The sequence below is a fragment of the Lynx rufus genome, unplaced genomic scaffold (genome assembly GCF_022079265.1).
Source record: "Lynx rufus isolate CCGP_SWC_20201006 ecotype Redwood Valley unplaced genomic scaffold, mLynRuf1.p SCAF_1, whole genome shotgun sequence".
NCBI lineage: Eukaryota > Metazoa > Chordata > Mammalia > Carnivora > Felidae > Lynx > Lynx rufus.
The window spans coordinates 84,501,950-84,522,269 of NW_025814823.1; the positions used below are offsets into that span (position 1 = coordinate 84,501,950).

At 50.5% G+C, this 20,320-nt stretch overlaps 2 protein-coding genes across 10 annotated transcripts; one reads left to right on the plus strand and one right to left on the minus strand.

Moving 5' to 3' along the window:
* The first annotated feature begins 1,472 nt into the window (after window positions 1–1,472).
* ZNF672 (zinc finger protein 672) lies at window positions 1,473–9,533 on the plus strand. 2 transcript variants are annotated; one of them, XM_047082238.1, is made up of 6 exons: window positions 1,473–1,592; window positions 1,932–2,051; window positions 4,543–4,643; window positions 5,362–5,465; window positions 6,254–6,344; window positions 7,114–9,533. In XM_047082238.1, the coding sequence occupies exon 6, from the start codon at window positions 7,238–7,240 to the stop codon at window positions 8,612–8,614; it is 1,377 nt and encodes a 458-aa protein (XP_046938194.1). In that variant the 5' UTR covers window positions 1,473–1,592; window positions 1,932–2,051; window positions 4,543–4,643; window positions 5,362–5,465; window positions 6,254–6,344; window positions 7,114–7,237; the 3' UTR covers window positions 8,615–9,533. The 2 variants fall into 2 exon arrangements, with proteins under 2 accessions (XP_046938194.1, XP_046938196.1); XM_047082240.1 differs by lacking the exon at window positions 6,254–6,344.
* An 80-nt stretch (window positions 9,534–9,613) lies between these two features.
* Window positions 9,614–18,358, minus strand: ZNF692 (zinc finger protein 692). 8 transcript variants are annotated; one of them, XM_047082217.1, is made up of 12 exons: window positions 18,284–18,358; window positions 17,441–17,628; window positions 17,140–17,171; window positions 16,534–16,797; window positions 15,963–16,011; window positions 15,748–15,870; window positions 15,213–15,428; window positions 15,048–15,125; window positions 14,868–14,946; window positions 13,330–13,444; window positions 10,646–10,745; window positions 9,614–10,524 (listed from the first exon to the last, which is right to left on the minus strand). In XM_047082217.1, the coding sequence occupies exons 2-12, from the start codon at window positions 17,614–17,616 to the stop codon at window positions 10,221–10,223; spliced, it is 1,536 nt and encodes a 511-aa protein (XP_046938173.1). In that variant the 5' UTR covers window positions 17,617–17,628; window positions 18,284–18,358; the 3' UTR covers window positions 9,614–10,220. The 8 variants fall into 8 exon arrangements, with proteins under 8 accessions (XP_046938173.1, XP_046938160.1, XP_046938168.1 ...); XM_047082204.1 differs by having other exon boundaries at window positions 15,213–15,431; XM_047082212.1 differs by having other exon boundaries at window positions 15,748–15,873.
* Between the last annotated feature and the right edge of the window lie 1,962 nt (window positions 18,359–20,320).

The following is a 20,320-nucleotide window of genomic DNA, read 5'->3' on the forward strand; positions in this document are numbered from 1 at the left end:
ACACATGTCATCAATGCTGAACAATGAATTCAGAAATGTCCTAATTAATCCATTTCTCGGGCTTGAAAGGCTTTGGAATTATTCTCAACTAGTCATCTTCTACATAACATTACCTTATCTGCATATGGCACTTTACAGCAGGCACATTTTCCTCTTCTACTTCTCCCACATCTATCTCTTCCTGGTTCAGGCTCATCACCCCAGTGGACACCCTGTGTCCATTTTTTTGCTTCCTTGCCTGCTGCTGCCATACCTTTACTCCTTACACAATACTGTCATATGTGGGTCAGCAAACACTCATTGAGCATCTATGATGTGGCATTGCTTATGAGTAGAACAAGGCCTGTCCTATAACTGTGGAGATGACAGCCTTCATCTGACTATACCACTGTAGAGGGTTGCATTGCAGCATGGGTGCACCCAGGATTGAGGGTGAAGAGGAGCATCCCGCCATAGGATGACATTTGACTAAACTTTTAAGAATGGTTGGAATTAAAAGCAGAAAAGCATTCCGGTCTGAACCAGGGGGTAGGGCATGAAGAGTCTAAATGTACACTGATTTAAGGAGCTCCTGAGCAGAGTAGAGGGACAGAAGCTCTGGATGTGTAGCAGAATGAGCAGTAGTACTAAGTGTCCGTGAAAGGAAGATTAGAGCGGGTACCATTCTCGGTAGTCTGTTCTGGATGATCGGTAGCCTGGAAGAGGGGACTGTTATGCTCCCACTTCCATTCATTTCCAGAAATCAGTTGGCACTTCCATCTCTCAGTGGTTGAAGTCTCAACATTTGGACAGGAAGCTCTGCCTAGCAGCTCTTGAAGAGGTGGCTGGAAAGCAGACCAGGAGTACCCCCAGCCCCGGCAGTGCGACCTTAGACATTAATTTGTGGGAACCTGATTGTCAGGGCTGTGGCGAGGATTAAGCGCGATAATAGGTACCCAGTGTGGCCTTACTGTAAAAAAGTTACTGTAAAAAAGTTACTAACCACTGGAACGATTTGGGAGGGTGGCACCCGCGGCCGCTCAGCGCCAAGCATCCGTTACCTGGGCGACAGCAGCCGCAAGGACTCTCGTCCGCGTCCCACTAGGCGTGTGCTAGCAACTGGAAGACTAGACTCTGCACCGGAACTAAGCCACCGCGGACTGAGGCGGTGCCCAGGTCTCAGCGCCCTTTCCTCTGATTGGGTGGAACCAAGGGGCGGACGGACAAAAGAGGAGGTAGAGACTGGTTACTCCTGGGAAGAAGGCGGAGCCTTGTCGAGGAGGGAGGTGGTATTTGGCTGGCAGTGGTAGCCCCGCCCCCTCACCGCGATTTGGGACACAGAACAGTCAGTGGAGTTCCTACGCCTCCTAGTCATCTAGTCATCCCAGCAACCAGTGACGCGGCTCGCCTGAGGTCAACCACTGGCCAACTGGGGAAAGCGGGACTGCAGCGTGACCCCTTTTCCGAGCCGCCTCCCAGCTCCCCCTATTCGGCGGCCGAGCGCTCCGCCAGTCCCTTCCTCCCTTCTCCTTAGTCCCGCGGTCTGGGAGGCAGGGGTCGGCGAGCCAGCTGAGTGGGAACCGCGTGGTGTACAAGGAGCCATTCGGCGACCGGTGAGGGGACTGAGGGGCTAGGAGGGCAGGGTTGGCGCGGGGCAGCGATCTCCAACTGTCGCCGGTCTTCGCCCCTCCGCTGTGGGCTGCTAGCGCCTGCAGCTGTTGCGAGCGCCGCCCCGGCAACGAGTGACGCTAAGGCACGCTGGGCGGCCTGCTCCTCCCAGGCCTTGCCCTCAGCCTGTCCTCGCCCGTCTTCCCCCGGTCACCTTCGGGCCCGCAGCCCCACGACGCAGATATCACCAGGCTAAGACGGATTAAAAGGGCAGCTTTAGCTACCAAGCTCTGTCGGCGTTAATCACCCCCGACTCCTCAATACGTCTTTGGTGCCCTGTCTAGCCCTCAAGGTGGACTGGCGCCGTGGGAGAGGAGCTGAGGTCGGAAGAGTTTCGCCAAGCAACTCGTGACGACCACCGTTGACTGAAGCGCCCGGAATTGGCTGCGCTGCGACCTTCTCAGGTGTGGCGTTCCTCTTACCGTGAATAGTTGTGTACATCTTCCCGTTAAGTACGAGGCAACAAGTCTTAAAATGAACAACCAGTCTTCGTGCTTACTCTGAAAGCTCCCGGGGTTCGGCGTGGGGCTACGGAATGCCTACACTGCTCTAACCCTGTGAAGAAGGGTTCTTTGGGGGATCAGGGAAGGGATTTAAAAAGTCTTGCAGAACGTTTAGGATCCTTAGGGTCGAAGTCAGAGACAGACCCCATATTCAGGATCCTTCTTTAGAGGAACTTTCCTGAGGAGGGTAAAACCTAAAACTTCAGCAACCGCAGTTGTCAGACTTACACATGTTTTAACCTTCTTTTCATATGAAACGTTATAATAGTTTCCTTTACTGGGTTCTCCCAGGCAGGAGTGTCAAACCCCTAAAGTTCCCTGTCCAAGGTCACACAGCTAATACTTATTATGGAAGAACCAGAATTTGGACACTTGCCTCTGTGGTTCCCCTATGGATCTTACAGTTCTGTTTCAGTAAACCAAAGCAGAGTATTTGCAGTACCTGCAGTAGATAGGGCTACGGAGGATAAGATGACTGGAGAGAGGCTTCCTACTCCTCCAGGAATCTAACATTTGAAAGACTTGTATGCCAGTTTAATACATCATGTTTAAAAAGCATTGAGTGCCCTATGTGTGCCCAACTTCTTGCTAGGCCCAGGGAAGGTTCAAAACAATATATATAGTCTCTTCTTATATCCCAGTTCTGGGAAGCTCTGCCCCCTCTGGGTTGCAGTTTTGCAACCGTGTGTCAGAGGAACACAGGGAATAGACTATCCTACTATGTGTGCTCTCTCCCTGCCAACATCCGCACCTTGTCCACACTTGCCAGTTCACAGGAAAAAAATTGTGAAGGGAGAACTTCCAAAAGAATGTATTTGAATCATAATCAGTCTTGGGCACTTGGGATGGGAAGCAGCTGTCATTCCTATTTCCACCAGCTCCTTAAACATGTCAGACTGGACCTGAAGCTAGAAGGGGTAACTTCTTTTGAAGTACTGGACCTTGTTTCTTCTGTGGAAGAAAAGAAAGTAAGGAATAGCCACTCTGGTGCTCTAGATTCCACACTCCATCCTTACCTAGAAAAGGGGCTGAAACCTTCCCAGAATGGATGGGAATCACTGTTTCCTGTTACTTTCACTGATTACTCAGAATAAAACCAAGCAAGGGGATAGGCTGTGGGGTGTGAAGGCGCTCAGCAGAGCTTCTCTGAGGAGGGGCTATCGGAGCCAAGCACTGAGTGAAGGGGGTAATGGGCTTTGCAGGTGGAGCTATAAATGGAAAGGCCCCAAAGTAGGCAATTAATTTTAATAATACATTTCATTTGGGGCATCTGGGTGGCTCAGTCAGTTAAGTGTCTGACTTAGGCTCAGGTCATGATCTTGTGTCTCATGAGAACTGTGCTGACAGCTCAGAGCCTGGAGCCTGCTTCAGATTCTGTGTCTCCCTCTTTCTCTGCCCTTTCCCCACTCATGCTCTCTCTCTCTCTCTCAAAAATAAACATTAATTTTTTTTAAATAATACATCTCATTTAACCCAATATATACAAAACATTATCATTTCAACATATATATAATCAACATTAAACATTATTAATGAGATATCTTGCATTCTTTTTTCATACTAAATCTTTGAAATCAGGAGTGTAGTTAACCCTTTACAGCACATTTCAGTTTGGACCAGCCACATTTCAAGTGCTCAGTCACATGTGGCTCAAGACTATTATAGTGGACAGTACAGCAGGAACAATCCTCAGTCCCTCTCCTGTTCCAGTTTTACCCAGCTCTGGCTTCAAGATGGAGAAATTGTGAGATGATCACTTGCCTCTTCATCCTGCCCCAGAAATGTTGGCCCAGCAGAACAGATAACTAGGGAAGAAAATCTTTGTAGTGACTGAAGGACACAACTCAGAAGAAAAAGGACTAAACTGCTCTCATAGTAGATTGTTAGTAAATGTACTAAATCCTAATTAATTACCATACTCTTGATCTGTAATATCAATTACATCAATTAGATATGGTATGAAATCCCTGCAAAATCTATTAAGACACAAAAATAAAGTGATACAAAACTCAGAAGCTTATTTTTAATCAAGTGTAAATGTTAATTTTTTCATTAGCTTATATTACCTGTTTTTTATTAATTACATATGTAGCATTTGTAAATATTTGTAAGTGTTAGATGCTTGAAAGTTACTACTTTAAAATACTGAGCATTTAGGACTTTTCAGTAAATCACACATAATTACTTCCTTCCCTCTTTCCAAGCCCTCCTGTACTTTTTTTTTTCCCCTCCTGCACTTACTTTTTTTACACTTAAAATGAATTTGGTGGTTTAACAACTTCAAAACCCTCAATTGACAAAGTGGTTAGGACAGTCTAAAAAAAATTTTTTTTTTTTTTTGGTTTTTGCACAGTAATTTTTTTTTTTTTGTTTTTTTGTTTTTTCCTTTCAGATTTCCTCCCAGGGCAAGTTCCAGCATGGGGTGAAGTACAGAAGAGAGACTTGAAGGGTGTACTCTGGTACTGAATTACCAAACCTGCTCCCTAGATCAGGGTCTGTCTTATTTCCACATTTGTAATGGGGCAGGGGTGGGGGGGAGAATTGTATCTTTATATGTCACTCGTATGCATGTTTGTGTTTGTGCATTTGTCTTCCCTTCCTTGGGCATGTGCCCTGGGAGGCAGGGGGGCGGTTTCCCAGAAACTTGGTCTGAGAGGTGCCATGGTCCCTGCAGACCCCCAAGTAAAGTGGAACACACACCAGGGAATGTGCATTGCTCTCTTTGGCATTTGGGATCAAACACTGAGTCCTGAGGGAAGGTTTTATTCACATGAGGGTAAAAGTTCTTTTGAATTGAAGACCAGCTAGAGTAAGCTGCCCAAGTGTCTGGGTTGAAAGTTCCCTATGAAAGAACTGAGAGACTCTCTAAAGACTGCCTAAGAGAGGTCTGCAGAGGGGCTCCTGCCCCTGCTTGCAGTTTGTGCTTAAACTTATTCTCTTTGAATAAGATATCTGGGATTTAAAATACTGCAGACCAAAAAAAGAGAGAAAAAGTGTGTGGGACGGGAGGAATGTCATAGATGGGACAGAAATTTTGAGAGCAAAATGTAAATAGATGCTGAAGGTGAAAGAGTGATTCATGATACTTTTCTTTAGTTTTTTAAATTTGAAAATGGCCATTAAAACAATATTCCCCTCTTCTTTCTCTCCCTGCTTCTGTCCCCTCTGCTCAGTTTAAATTCATGTTGTCCCTCTTCCTTCATCTTCGCAGGGTACAGAACATCCTGCTTCAAAGGCATGAGAAGAGAACATCCTGTATTGGCCACTCCTGCCCAATGTGGAGGGGAGCAGAAGCTCCTGAGCCCACCCCTGAAGGTTTGTGGCTTTCAAGACTTTTTTTTTCTTTTTTAAATGTTTATTTGTTTGTTTTTGAGAGAAAGACAGCCTGAGCGGGGAAGGGGCAGAGAGAGGGACACAACATTTGAAGCAGGTTCCAGGCTCTGATTTGTCAGCACAAAGCCTGAGGCAGGGCTTGAACCCATGAGCTGTGAGAAGTCGCATGCTTAACCAACTGAGCCACCCAGGCACCTCTCAAGGATTTTTTTCAATGGATCCTATTTATGGGATGTTTTAACCAGAGCTCTAGGTATTTATGATGTTTCCATCTGCCAGTAAGAAAATGATTGCTGACTTGTTTGCTTCCTCTCCCTGACCCGTTGAGTGATAGTCTATAACTCATAGTAACTGCACCTAATCTCCACTGAATTTAGCTGGGACCAATCCTTGGACCTTGAGGGAAGTAGTCAGTGATGAGGCCCACAGGAGTTTCTGTAAAGAAAGCCTGACTCTGCTCCCAGACAGCTACCTGGACCAACTTGTTAGGATTCAGGGATAACATCTGAGATAAAGACAATAGCAGAACAGATTCCATCCCCATAAGGGGCTTTTCTGCTATTCTGAGTTCTTAGATCCCTGGAGCTAGGGCAATGAAGGATGTCTGTAGAATGTTTGCAAACAGCTTGGATGAACTGAGAATTAAGAAGGAATGCTTCTTCCTTCTCCCCAGCTTTTCCTGAAAATGTGAAAAGCACTTCTAGGAAAATGCCATCAACTTTCAATATTATTTTTTGTGGACTACACATGTTCCTTTTCACCCCTTCCAGGGTTGCTTTCACCCAGGTCCAGAGTTGCTTTCTCAAGGTTAGGCCAGAGAACTTTGAAGCTGTGTACCAGTGTGGAGTGGTTGTTTATCAGGTATTGTCCAAAGCCAAGGTGCAGTACTTTGGGGTTTCTCAGATACCATCCTTTGCCCAGGCCCCAGCCCTTTCTGATACTTTTTGCCCAGGCTTCTGCTTACGTATGGGTTTAGGCTTCATCTCATTGCCCTCCTTGACCTTCCATGTCTGGCTGGGTTCACATTGGTGACTTAGGAAACCAGGGTCTCAGAGGAAGGTTATCGATGTGGTCTAGGGGAGTTTTGGAAAACTGGTCTGCAGATTCTAGGTTCCTTTTCTGGTAAGCAGGCTCTGTGGCCCAGGGGCTTTCTCATTGCCCATCCCTTCTTGGTGTTTCCTAGTGTATCTCCAGGCTAAGACCTCTGGCCTAAGGACAGAAAACTGGCTGGGTACTCCACATCCCCTCCCAAGCAGAGTTTTGGAGGCAAACTCCCTCTCTGAATCCCTCCTGCCCTTCGTGGTGGCACGAAGACCTCCTTCCCCATATTTCTAGGAGTCCTATGGCTTTGCCTCTTCTTGGAGAATGGAATGCAGGAGATGGCCTAGCTGAGGAAGTTACAAGAAATGAGGGACTCTGTGCTCACCTGGCCATTCCCCAAGGTGTAGCTGTTACAGCTTTAACTGTAGCGTACAGTGACTTTCTCCCTATAGGGCTGGCAGTGAAGGGTGAACTTGGCTGCAGCGCACCCTAGAAAAAGACACAGAATCTGCTTACAAGAAGAGGAACCTAGAATCTGCAGACCAGTTTTCCAAAACTCCCCTTCTTCCCTTTGCCACTCCCTTTCTAGGCCTTCAGAAAACGGAAAATAACACGCAGTTTGAGGAGGTGCACCCTGGCGTGGGAGTGGCACACATCCCTGCCAGCCTGCATTCCGGGGACTCCACCCCCCCACGCCCGGCCTGGCCCTCACCATGTTAGCTGCATCAGAGATGGCGGCAGCAGCAGGAAGGCCTTACATATGCAGTGAGTGTGGCAAGAGCTTCCGCTACAGTTCGGTGCTGCTGCGTCATGAGCGTGCTCATGGCGGTGACAGCCGCTACCGCTGCCTAGACTGTGGTGAGTGCTATGCCCTGGCTGCTGACCTCCGTGCGCACCGACGCGCCCATGCTGGCCAAACACTCTACATCTGCAGTGAGTGCGGCCAGAGCTTCCGCCACAGCGGCTACCTCGACCTGCACCAGAGTGTACATAGACAGCGCAGCCGCTCCTGCTCTTGCCGTGCCTGCGGCCGCAGCTTCCCACACCTCCCGGCTCTGCTGCTGCACCGGCGCCGCCTGCATCCCCCAGAGCGGCCCCGCCGCTGTCCGCTGTGTGCCCGCACCTTCCGACAGAGCGCGCTACGCTTCCACCAGGCGCGCGCACACCCGTGGGGGTCACCCATCACACCCACCGACCCATTGCACCGCTGCGCACAATGCCCACGGGCGTTCCGCAGCTACGCAGGGCTGCGGAGCCACGCGCGCGTCCACGTGGCCCGGAGCTCTGGAGACTCCACACCTCCGCAGCCTCATGCTCCGGGTGCACACCAGTGCAGTGTGTGTGGGAAGAACTTTGGTAAGAGCTCAACACTAACACGACACCTACAGATTCACTCAGGTGAGAAGCCCTTCAAGTGCCCCGAGTGTGGAAAGGGCTTCTTGGAGAGTGCCACGCTCGTGCGCCATCAGCGCACACACACAGGTGAGAAGCCCTACATGTGCGGGGACTGTGGGCGCCGGTTCAGCGAGAGTTCCACCCTTTTGCGCCACAGGCGCAGCCACCAGGGAGATCGGCCCCACGCATGCACTACATGTGGAAAGGGCTTTGGGCAGCGCTCTGACCTAGTGGTGCACCAGCGCATACACACAGGCGAGAGGCCCTTCCCATGTGCCGAGTGCGGCCGCCGCTTCAGCGACCGCTCTGACCTCACCAAGCACCGGCGCACACACACAGGCGAGAAACCCTACCATTGTGAGTTGTGTGGCAAATGTTTCACGTGCGTATCTAACCTCAACGTGCACCGGCGCAACCATGCTGGTCACAAGCCCCACAAATGCCCTGAGTGCGGCAAGGCCTTCAGCGTGGGGTCCAAACTGGCACTGCACCGCAAGACACACCTGGGCGAGCGGCCAGCAGAATGTGCTGAGTGCGGCAAGTGTTTCAGCCACAGTCGCTCGCTCTCACAGCACCAGCGGGCCCACACACGAGCGCGTGCCGCCACCGCTGCCACCCAAGCAACCGCAGGAGCTGCCCTCATCTTTGCAGGGCAGGCAGAACAGGAGAAGCCGGACTTTTTGTGTCCCAGCTGAGGGAAACTTGCTGAGAAGCTTCTCTGGAATGGGCTCAGCAAGTACCAATATACTGCCACAGGGATGGTGGGGCAGCTCTGCAAATGGGAGTCTGTATAAAAACAGCATGGCTGTCTTTCACCCCCTGTCACGCCCCTACATCCATTTCCCTTGTCAGCTCTTCCTGTCCATCCTTCCTGCTACCTCTGGGGTATAGGTGCAGGGAACTGGGAAAACCTAGACATGGAAGAAAGCCCAGGTATTGGTGTGTTCCCATTGCTGCTACTGTGCCCTCAAATGTTTTCTTCCTGGTTTCCCACCTGTATTGTCTTCTCTTGTCCCGTCCCCTTTTTCCAGCCTGAGTCTCCTCTAGCTCTCCTTCCTGGATACTTTTGTTGTCCTGCCTCTTCAGGTAATGATCACAGGGTGGCCACAGGGACAACCCACCTGCCTTGCGGTCTTCTTGCCTCCTGGTTCCACTTGACAGCTTCTCTGCTGCTTTCTCCCGGGGCTCTGAGAGATGGGAAATTTTTAGGCAGAGATGATGAGATTTCTCATTTCTGTGAAAGGCATCCTGCCATAAGCAATTAGCCTGCTGCCCAGCAGAGAAGGCCCACTCCAGTGAGGGTGGGCAGGAGCCCTCAGCAAAGCATCCACCTGTCCCATGGGCCAGACCTGATGGTGTCCAGATCAAGGTCCCTCTCAGGACACTGTTCTCTAGCTAGGTGGGCCACATTAGCTTTGGGACCTAGACTTAGACCACATGGATAAAGCAGGATACTGCCAAATGAAACATCAGAATGTTATATCCAAATCAATCTTGGAGCCATGGGGAAACAGCTCCACAGAGGCAGTAGGACAGGGTAGAAAATCTGGAGTTGTCCAGTGATTTTTTTGCTTATGGCTGTTGAAATAAAGAGTTGTTTGTTTGGGTTCCAGATACCAAGAGCCTCTTTTCTCAAAGCTTGAGGCTGCTGTCTTTGCAGACTTCAAGAGTGATCCAAGGGCCATGCTCTTTTGAAGTTCCAAGATATCTTGTCCCCTCCCAAGTGACCTTGCATGTAGAGCCCCCTTGATTTTGCACTGGAAGGCAAGACTCTTAAGGCCTATACACTCGGTTCTCAGTGAAGAGTACAAATGTGGCTCAGGCTCACATACCTCCATTCCTGCTCCAGCTATCCCTCTGGAATGACCCAGTGCTCTGCATACTGTCACAGCCTGCCCTGCTTGAGCACAAGAATAGGTATGACACTCAACTGAAAAGGACTGCAAAGTGTCAAACCAAATTGGGAAAGAAAGCTAGGTCCTTGAGGTAGGGGCCTACAGAGAGAGAAACAGGGCCTGCACCTATGGTGCACTCAGGCACATTCTAGCAGAGCCTGCTTCCAGAGGAATAAGGATTCCCATTCTTCAGGTGCCAAAACATTCACTCTGCTCACACACAACTGTAAAATACTGAGTTTATTTTGTTGTTTAAGAAGGCTAAAGTAGCCTGTCTTGGTTTTTTTTTTTTTTGCCCCCCACCCTACACTCCCTGTCACCTTAGTTTCTGGGGACTAGGCATCTGGCCCTTCTCTTCCGCTCCCCTTCAGTCCCTAGGGTCTGGCTTCTCAGAGCCCAGGAATGCTCACTGTTGATGGAGTGTGGTCAGAGCTTCAGGAACCAGAGAGGGCCTGGACTCATCATCAGACCTCAGGGTCACAGAGGCAGAGATATTGGGGCAGGGTTCCAAAGGGCCGGGTGACTCCTGTGGAGCTGGGAGCAGGGCTGGATGGCTTTTGCTGCAGTGAGCTGCAACGCTGTCTGGCTTCTCAAAACGCTTGCCACAAAACTCACAGGGGAAGCGCAGAGTAGCAGCTGTCTCTGCATGCTTGCGCCGGTGCCAGTTCAGGGAGGCCTTCTGGCGGCAGGTGAACCCACAGATCTCACACCTGAGCCAGGGACAGCGGAGGGAAGGACAGTGCTTCAGCCCATCTTGACTTCCCCATGGCAGTTCCCCCGCTCCAACCCACAGCCCTACCTTCCCACCCATACTACCTCCCCCACACTCACTGCAGGGGCTTCTCTCCAGTGTGGATGCGCCGGTGGATGACGAGGTTGCTGCTGGTGCGGAAAGACCGGGCACAGAACTCACAGATGTAGTCCCGGGTGTCTGCAGGTGTACAGGTGACACCCTAGCATTCATCCCCAGGCTGTGGCCCCTCCTCAGCCCAACCCACCTGCCAACCCTCACAGGAGTACTGTCCCCATTCAGCCTGCTTATCCCACTCCTCTCAGCCCCCAAAAGTGCCCTGTGGCTGTCAGCAGCCAACCTGTTCCTTTTTCCCTGAACCTGCCAGCACTAACAGCACCTGCCCTTTGCCCTTCTCCAGCAGCTCTCACAGGCCCACTATGCTTTTTCTCCTGTACCTCCAAGCCTCAGGGCAGGGCATACTGGAGGTATCGTCACTTCTTGTGGCATCCTTTAGACATCTGTCTCACCCCCACCTGTCAGACGGCACATGTATGCTTACAGCCTTCTTCCCCATCACTCTACCACACTGCACAAATCTCTGGCTCCAGGCCCTCTCCTCAGCCAGCACTCCATATTTCTGTTCCCTGGTCTCCCTGTCCCTGGTCTCCCACCCTTTTCAGAAACTGCAATTGCAAGCATGCCAGTTCCAGCAAGGGCCTTCTACTACTTTGTCCTGCTGCAATAAGCCTGTGATTCCACGCTGCCAGTCCAGCAGCCCGCTGACTTTCCACTGTGCCCCTCCACACTCCCGTTCCAAGGCATCTTTGTAGCCTTTCTTCACTCATACTACCCATTCACTGGCCCCACTCTTCCTCAGCTGGACCTGTTTGGCTAAAATCCAACTTAGGGTAAACATTTGGCCCGATCCTGCACAGATGTGCTAAGGGAAGTAGAAACAGAATCCACAATCCATGCCACCCACCCACCCACCAGCCTCTACTTTTCATCCACAACCACAAGTCTAAAGAGTCCACCATATGCCTCTGTATTTCACTCTCTCACTCACAGGAGTCCAATAGACAATTATTCCATACTACCTCCTCTCTCTGCCAGCCTCATTCAGCAGTAATCTTATTTTTCAAAGTCACCAAGAGAAAAGCCAGGAGAGAATACCCACATCTTCCTCCTTACCTAATCTATCACCAAACTTGTTTGTGACCATTTATGTGAATACTTGCTCTACTGTAGCCACCTTCCAATTGTGCAGAAACACACCTTTTCTCCCTGACTGCAGGCTTCCCACCCCACCTAGGCATCAGTAACCTTTACTCTCAGTGGGATCCCTTTCCCCTCTGTGTCCCCAAGCTCACAGCTCTCCAGCTAAGACCCCATTTCTCTACTTGTCTTCACAGCAAAACTCCAAAGAGTAGTCCATATTCTCTATCTCCACTTCTTTAGCTCCTCTCTGCCTTGAACTAATTCGATTCTGGCTGTCCTCTCCCTTGTCACATGCCACCTTGTTATCTAGCCAAAGTCCTCATCCTCATCTTACTCTGTCTTATAGCACTGGCACAACCCACCCTCTGTCCCTCCTCCCTGGAGCAATCTCTCCACTTGGTTCCTCAAGTACTGCTCTCTTCACTTGCCTCACTGGTCACTTTGTAGCTGCCCTTTCCACATGTCCCATTCATTACTCTTCTGTACCTATGTTCACTCCATGGAGGTATACTCCACCTTCAGCAACAAATGTGCTTGTGAAGCACCCATGTGCTTGTGATTAACACTTTTTCCCCCTCCCCCCACCATCTCCAGACTCCAGATTCATATCTTCTGGGATGCCTAAATTATCATGTCCCAAATAAACTGTCCCTTTCCTAAAGCCTCTCTCATTTTCAGGAAATCACATCACCTCTTTCCAGTTGCTCAAGCTGGAATCCTTCAAGTCAGGTTGATGCCCTCCTGCCCATCCACCTGTGGCCAATCTGTCCTTCTCACAGCAGCCCTTCTAGCTCCACTTTCACGCTCACATCAGCCTCCAGCCACTTCTTATCAACTCAACTGTACCAGCGTGTTAAAGCTGCCATCACTGCACACTGCACATTCCTACAGCCCCATTTCTCCACATGGCAGTCACAAAGTCAGTTTTAAAGTCAGTTGTGTCGTTCTGCTACACAACACCCTGGGATGGTGCCCATCTCATTTAGCCAGAAGCCAAACCATCTTTTATGGTAGTGTTAGAGGTCCCTGCTACCTATCTGACCTCTCTTCCTTCCTTTCTAACTTCCTGGCCCCCTCTCCATTCCTGGTACATTCTATGCAGATGCCAGTTCAGGGCCTCCCCAGGCCTGCCCATAGACATGGACAAGCCTCTATTCCTCCCTTCACATAGGTCTTTGCTCAAAGGAGCTTCCCTTTCTACAAAAGAAACTCCTCTCTCATGCTCTCCATCCCTTCCCTGCTTTCACATCTCTTTGTATCCCTGTTATCACTAGAGTGGATGCCTCTGTTCGCTTTTGTATCCTACACCTAGAACAGTCTCAAGCAGGCAGGTGCTCAACACACAGAGAGTTGAGTGTGAGTGAGAGTCATCCCACAGAGGGGTGTGATGGCACCTGCAGATAGGAGGTGATAGGCCTCACAGGGCAAGTGAAGGGACTGCCAGGGGGAGGTGACAGAACCCACATGGAGAAGTGAAGGGACTCACGGAGAAATGAAAACACCCAGAGAGAGAGGTGAAGGGACCCACAGGAGAGGGAAGTGAGGAGGCATTTCTACCACTCACCACTGTGCAATTTCACATGCTCCTTCAGGTGTTTCTTAAAGTTGAAGGACTTCCCACAGGCTGGTTCTGGGCAGGAAAAGGACTTTTGGTGGATGTGCTGGTACTTCTTGTGGTGCTAGGGAAGGAAACAGGTGGTCTCAGGGAGACCACCAGAGCTGACCCAGCAGGCAGGCTCCTCTGCCCCCTCCCCATCCCCCAAAAGTTCTGTCACCACCAGCTCACATCATCCTGGCCAGTCCTCACCTGTATATAAGTCCACCATCCCATCCTGACACCAAACTCTGCCCTCACCCTATTCTGTCCTTGACTTCCATTACCTCACCTTTTTGCCACAACCTTCCTTACAATGACCAGTTCCCTGAACAAAGTGCCATTCTGGTGACACTCCTGGTTCCCTAACCATGGATTTGCTGTCTGCTGGGAATAAGAACACAATTTGGGTAGGTATGATTATCCTCTTTAATATCAATATTAATGTACAATAATATCACCCAGATTGCCTACTTTATTGCTAACCATGGGTATACATTATATGGTGTTTTCCTAAATCTTCTTTAGAAACACACACACACGTGTATGCTTTCAACCTGGAACACTTTTAGGGACTGTGTGTTCTTCTTTAACTCCCTGATTATTTGTTGGAAATATTTCTCCTGTCTGACCTAATGTCACATTCTGGCTCACTAAATTCCATGGGCTTTCCCCTTATCTATAATCCCGCTTTCCCATAGTTAAACTGCTGCTGGTGGCTGCTTCTGTGTCCTCCATTAACAAGCTCAAGTGCGTTTGACTAGCCCTGGTAAAGTTCTTCTCAGCCCAGGGATTTCCTGCCCAAATGCCTTCCACCCTTGCCTCACCATTCCTCTGGTCTGGGGTCTCTGCCTCAGCACTTGGGTCTGGGAGGGCTCTGGATGAGTGTGGGGGCTGTGGCCCTTCCCTCTTTGTGCCCCAAACCTCTCCTGCAGTTAGGCTGGGGACAGGACCATCTTCCAGTCCTCTAGCACTAGAACTGCCTGCTCAAGCGAACAGGGCCAGGTGGCTGAGTGTGGACTCAGCAACCCCAGCACCGTCACACACTAGCTAAGGAGTCTTGGGAACTGCTTAACCATTTTGTGTGCTTCAGTTTCCTCATTTGCAAAGCAGGAACTGTATCAGCACCTACTCCATAGGGATCTTTTGAAGATCAAAAGACTTGACCCATGTCAAGTGCTTAGAACAGTCACTAGCACTCCAAGAGCCTGAGGAATGCCATCATCATCTCCACGTGACCCTTAGAGGGCCCAAGAAACCAGCAGTAGTGGGCAGCAGCTGTGTACTGGTGGCTTGGTTTTCTGCCTTATCTACCAGCTGTCTGCTTTAGTGATTATTAACTGTAGGTAAGCTCTGCAGATCCACCCCCATCTTTCTCTTCCCATCTCTGAATCCACCCACATTCCAGGCTTCTTTGCTTCAGCTTCTCCTTCACCTCAGCATCCCCTTCAGCGCTTCTCACCTCTGAAGCCACATAAAACCCAATCTGTGCCCCTCACATTCCTCACATTCAAATACTGTCGGTTGGAGAAGATCCGTCCGCAGCCAGGGAAGTCACAAGGCAGCAGCTCTCTTTTGGCAGCTTTCCTGGGAGGAGGAGGATAGGGAGGAGCATAAGGACTCCCACGGGCTCTCCTCAACTCCCTCTTCTCACTCTCCCCCCTCCAGCCCCGCTCTGCAAGTCCTACCTAATTCTCTTGGGGCCAATCTGTGCCGTGTCCTCCTCCCAGGCCAAGGTCAGAGCAGACTGGGCCTGAATCCCAGGGCTACGGGCAGCAAAGAGGGAGCAGAGGGCCTCGAGGGAGGGCCATGTTCCGGGATGCCCCTGCCCTCTGTCTCAGCCATCAGGTTACCTGGCCAGAGGCTCAGTCTGCTGGGCTGCTTGAGGGGTCCCTCTGAGTTCCGGCTGTACCCCAACTTCGGTAGGAAGAGCTCCAGAACTCAATGATGGTGTTGATGAGGATGGTACAGCAAGAGGATTGAGGAGAGCTGCTGGGGCTGGGGGTGTCTCCCCCTCCTTAAGTGTATGGGTGACAGGGGAAGGAAGGAGTCTGGGGGCATCTGGATCACTGCTGAAAAGAGAAGGAAGAGGAGGGCATTATTTCCCTGGGCTTTCAGCTAGCCCTGAGCCCCCGAAATGCTAAGATCCCAAACTCAGAACAGCCCTACTCCTACCCAGGATCTCTGTTCACACCTGCTTTCAGCTTTCATTCTGCCCTACAGCCTAACTTTACCACCTTCCACCCAATTCAAAGCCTCCAATTCTTTCTGCCTTCCCCAATGCCCATCCTGCCTTCCCCACCAAGTCTACAAAGCTTTGGAAGCCCTGGCCAGCTGCTCCCTCCCTCCTCCTGCTCTGTTCAGCATCCTCCTTCAGCCCCAACTTGCTCATCTGGGGAGGAGCTGTAGGTCCATGGGCTGGCCTCACTGAGCATCTCCTCTTCGTCCTCGTCTTCCTCCTCCCCCTCTTCTCCTGGGGGCGGGAAGGTCTCCAGGAGGGGTCCTACTTCCCTGCTGGACCAAGGAAGGCAAGCCTCAGTCTCTGCTCCTTCACCTGCACTGTCCACCCAAGTCTATCCTGTCCCTCCCACCCCCAACCTCACCTGGGTGACCTGGCCTCCTGAGTCCTCTCATCATGCTCAGATTCCAAACCTGTAGGGTCAAAGGGGAAGGAACTCTGGGCTGGAGGGATGAGGACAGGTGTACTTCTAAGGTCTGAAGTGGTGGGAGGACTCTTGGGAAGGAGGAGGGTGCAGAGGCTACTGGAGTGGGAAGGGATATTTTATTTTAGAAATGATACATTCACATGGGTTCAGAAAATAAAAGTATAAAAAAGTACACTATGAAAAGCCTCTTTTCCAATACTGTTCCCAATCACCTATTCTTCCCACAGACAGCCTGGTTTCCTACATGCCCTTCCAGAGATATTTTATACATCCGTTAAGTGCATACATACATTCTTTCTCCTCTTAGTTTTCCACCAAGGGTAACACAACATACGCCCTATGCTGTTTTTTGCTTTTTATACCTGAAAATATATTTAAGGATATATTTTCTTGTAAGCATAGTTTTTCCATTGAGAAAGGATAATTTTTAGACAATGAAGCTCTAAGCAAAAGAGATGGGAACCTCTTCCCTTCCTTTTCTCCACAACTCTTCTTTCCCCCAGCCTACCTGCAGGTGCTTGCCCACTCCTGGCCTCTGGGCACCAGCTTCTTGGGGCAGTACTTGGCCGGAAAACTGGCTTGGGCTCCTCTGGAGATATGGGTCCTGAAGAGGGGCCCCAGGAGAAGGTGTGGCCCGCAGAGCACTCCCACACAAGTCCCCCATCTTGGCCCCCGGGCCCCCGAAGCCCAGGCACCAGGCTGCATTCTCGGCTGTGGGCATGAGACAGGAGCACCAGATACTGCAGACCCTTGGGGGGCAAAGGCTCAGGACCTGGAATGGTGAAGACAACAGTCAGGGCAAGTGGGGAGGCCTCCTACTCTCACTCTGGGGCTACATTCAGCCCTGTCCCCCAGCTCCCTGGGCAACCCCAGTCTAGTCCATTTTACCATTCTTCAGAGCCCAGAACCTCCGCAAGGTCCTGAGACACTGCTCTCTTTTATATAGGACGTTCCCATCAAACTACCCTGGGCTCCCCAATTCTCCACCTTTTCCCAAACTCACTCAGATCCAATCTCCTTATGGAGAATGCTGCTGGGTCACATCACTCACTCCCTGTTGCCCCTCTTCCCTCCCTGGCTCCTAACCCCCTAACTTTAGCTATTCCCTACCTACCTGCACAGAGCACACAGCCTGAAGAAGTGTACCTGCCAGGGTAGGGAAGAGAGGCAGTTTAGGTAGGGGTCCAGGCCAACTGCTCTCAGCACTCCCACACTTTTAAGGGACCAGTCCTAAGGGCCCCTCTATTCACTGGGGACCAACAGGAGGGCACAAAGGCCACAAATCACAGAGGCGGTTCTGCTGAAATGAGAAATCTACGGGTGGTAAGGAGCAATGGGCCACCACCTGACCCTGGGAGGGGACTGGGTGTTGCAGCCTGGGTGCCCTCCCCCAGAGTCCCGCCCAGGCCCCTAACCGGTCCAACAGGAACTTAGCGAGTTGCGAGTGCAAGGAGAAACCCAGCCGCTCCTTGAGAAGGCACCACTGCTCCATGTGGCCACCTAGGCGGATGCGGCACTTGCTGCGGCGCGCGTCCAGCTGCCGTCGCTTCTCCTGCCGCCTGCGGGATGCGTCCACCGGGGAGGAAGCCATAGGCACCAGGACCTACAAGGTGGAGGAGACACGCATATGGGCGTACCTGATCCCGGGCCTCTGGCTCCACCCGCCATTGGGGCCTCAGTTTCCTCATCAATGAATTGGAGCAAAACTAAGTCATTTCAATAGCATCCCCTGCCATTGGGCCCAACCACTCCAGCTTACAGGACATGTAAACTAGCTCTGTGGAGTGGGAGGCAGGGAGACAAAGTCAATGTCAGAACAATGGCCTGACCCCGGGCATACTGAAGTGTAGAAACGGAAGCTATGGGGAAGGGGCGTGAGACTTCCATGGAGAAATTTCAGCTGGGGCTGGATGAGGGGTTGGTAAACAGTTTCACCTTGAAGAGAACATGGGCCTTTACTGGTTGGTGGGGGAAGGGGAGGTCGTGTGTTTTGGGGGCGCTCTTCATAGCGGGGTGAATGTGGGTGGGGGCGGGGTCTGGAGGGCTCTCCCACCCGGTCTCCGGCCGTCCCACTTAACGCTCACTGTGTGTAGGGCTGGCCAATTCCACAGGCAGCTACCAGGCCACCCAGAGCGCCCGCCGCGGCCCACCCCGACTCGGCCTTACCTGCGCGCCCCCACCCGCCCTCGCCCGGAATGCGCCTGCGCCTCCCCCGCCTTGCGCGCAGGCCCGGAGAGCAGAGATGGACAAGGGCCCACCTCGCGCGCACAGCCGCCGTTTCTCTTTTAAGAGGAACCCGTCCCCCTCCGCGTCGGAGCCTGCAGCCGGGAACAGGGGCCGGGGCTACTGGGAGGGCAGAGACAGAGGCCCGCAGCGCGCGCCTGCGCATTGGCCACCTAGCGTAGCGCCTGCCGGGAGGTGTAGTTCCCGCAGGAATTGCCCAAGCACTTCGCTTAGCGCCAGGGGAATTGTGGAGGGGTGGCTTTTGTGGCAAGCGCCCGCGCATGGTGGGGAAATGAATGGTACCAAGCCCTCCCCCTGTGTGCCGACCCCAGCCTCTCCAGCCTGCTCATGGATGTTGCCTCCACAATTACTATTTTGTACTTCACCTTCAATTTCTCTCTCTCAGTTGCCATCAACGGGCACGCATGCAGTGCAGAATCAGCCACCCTAAAAAACCAACTAGACTCCTCTCTAGAACCCCAGGGCCCATTCCCTCTGTCTGCATCAAAAGTCCTCTGAAAAGTTGCCTAGATTTGCTGTGGACTCTTGTTGACTTCCCATTCTCTTTTCTAATGACTCCAGTGGCGTTTTCCCTTTCAAGGAACAGCTGGAATGGAACGGTCACTTGGCTGTGGTCTCTCCTCCATCAGAGCAACATCTGACAGTGTAGATCTTTCCCTCCATACCCCACCCCCACCCCAAATCCCACTGGCTTCTGTGACTTCACACTCTCCTGATTTTCTTCCTTCTTCATTGGCTCTTCCTTTCCTTCCTGAATCTCCCCGCTCTGACCCAACAAAACGTAGTGTCCTCCTGGATCAGGCTCTAAAACAAGTGTTGTCACTTACCTCTTCTGGAGTGATCTAGTTGCCCGATGGCTTTGTTTTGTTTCTTCCAATTATTTCTTTAAATTCCAGTTAGTTAACATACAGCGTAATATATTAATTTCAGATTTAGTGATTCATGTACATACAACACTCAAGCTCCTCACAATATGTACCCTGCTTCATACCCATCACTTATTTAACCAATAGCCCTGCCCGCCTCCTGTCCAGCAACCCTCAGTTTGTTCCCTATAGTTTAGGGTCTGTTTTATGGTTTGCCTCACTCTTTTATTTCCCCAATTTTCATCTGATACATTTCTTAAATTTCATATATGAGTGAAATCATATGGTATTGATCTTTCCATGACTAGCTTATTTTGCTTAGCATAATATACTCTAGCTCCATCCACATCCTTACAAATGGTAACAATTCATTCTTTTTTTATGACAGAGTAATATTTCATTGTGTGTGTATATATATATATATATATATATATATATATATATATATATACCACCTCTTTATCCATTCATCAGTCGATGGACATTTGGGCTCTTTTCATAATTTGGCTACTGTTGATAATGCTGTTATAAACATCAGGGTGCATGTACCTCCTTTGAATCTGTATTTTTGTACTCTTTAGATAAATACCTAGTAGTGCAATTGCTGGATCATCAGGTAGTTCTATTTTTAACTTTTTGCAGAATCTCCATACTGTTTTCTAGAGTGGCTGCAGCAGTTTGCATTCCCACCAAAAGTGCAAGAGGGTTTTTCTTTCTCCACATCCCCACCAACATCTGTTGTTTCTTGTGTTGATAATTTTAGCCATTCTGGTGATTGTGTGGTGGTATCTCATTGTAGTTTTGATTTGTATTTCCTTGATAATGACTGATGTTGAGCATCTTTTCATGTGTCTATTAGCTATCTGGATATCTTCTTTGGAAAATTTTCTATTCATGTCTTCTGCACATTTTTTAACAGGGTTATTTGTTTTTTGGGTGTTGAGTTTGACAAGTTCTTTGTAGATTCTGGATACTAACCCTTTATCCGTATGTCATTTGCAAATGTCTTGCCCAATTCCATAGGATGCCTTTCAGTTTTGGTGATTGTTTCCATTGTTGTACAAAACTCTATCATCTATCTATCTATCTATCTATCTATCTATCTATCTATGATCTATTTATTTTTGAGAGAGGGCACAAGTGGGGGAGGGACAGATGGGTGGGGAGAGAGAGAGAGAAAGAGAG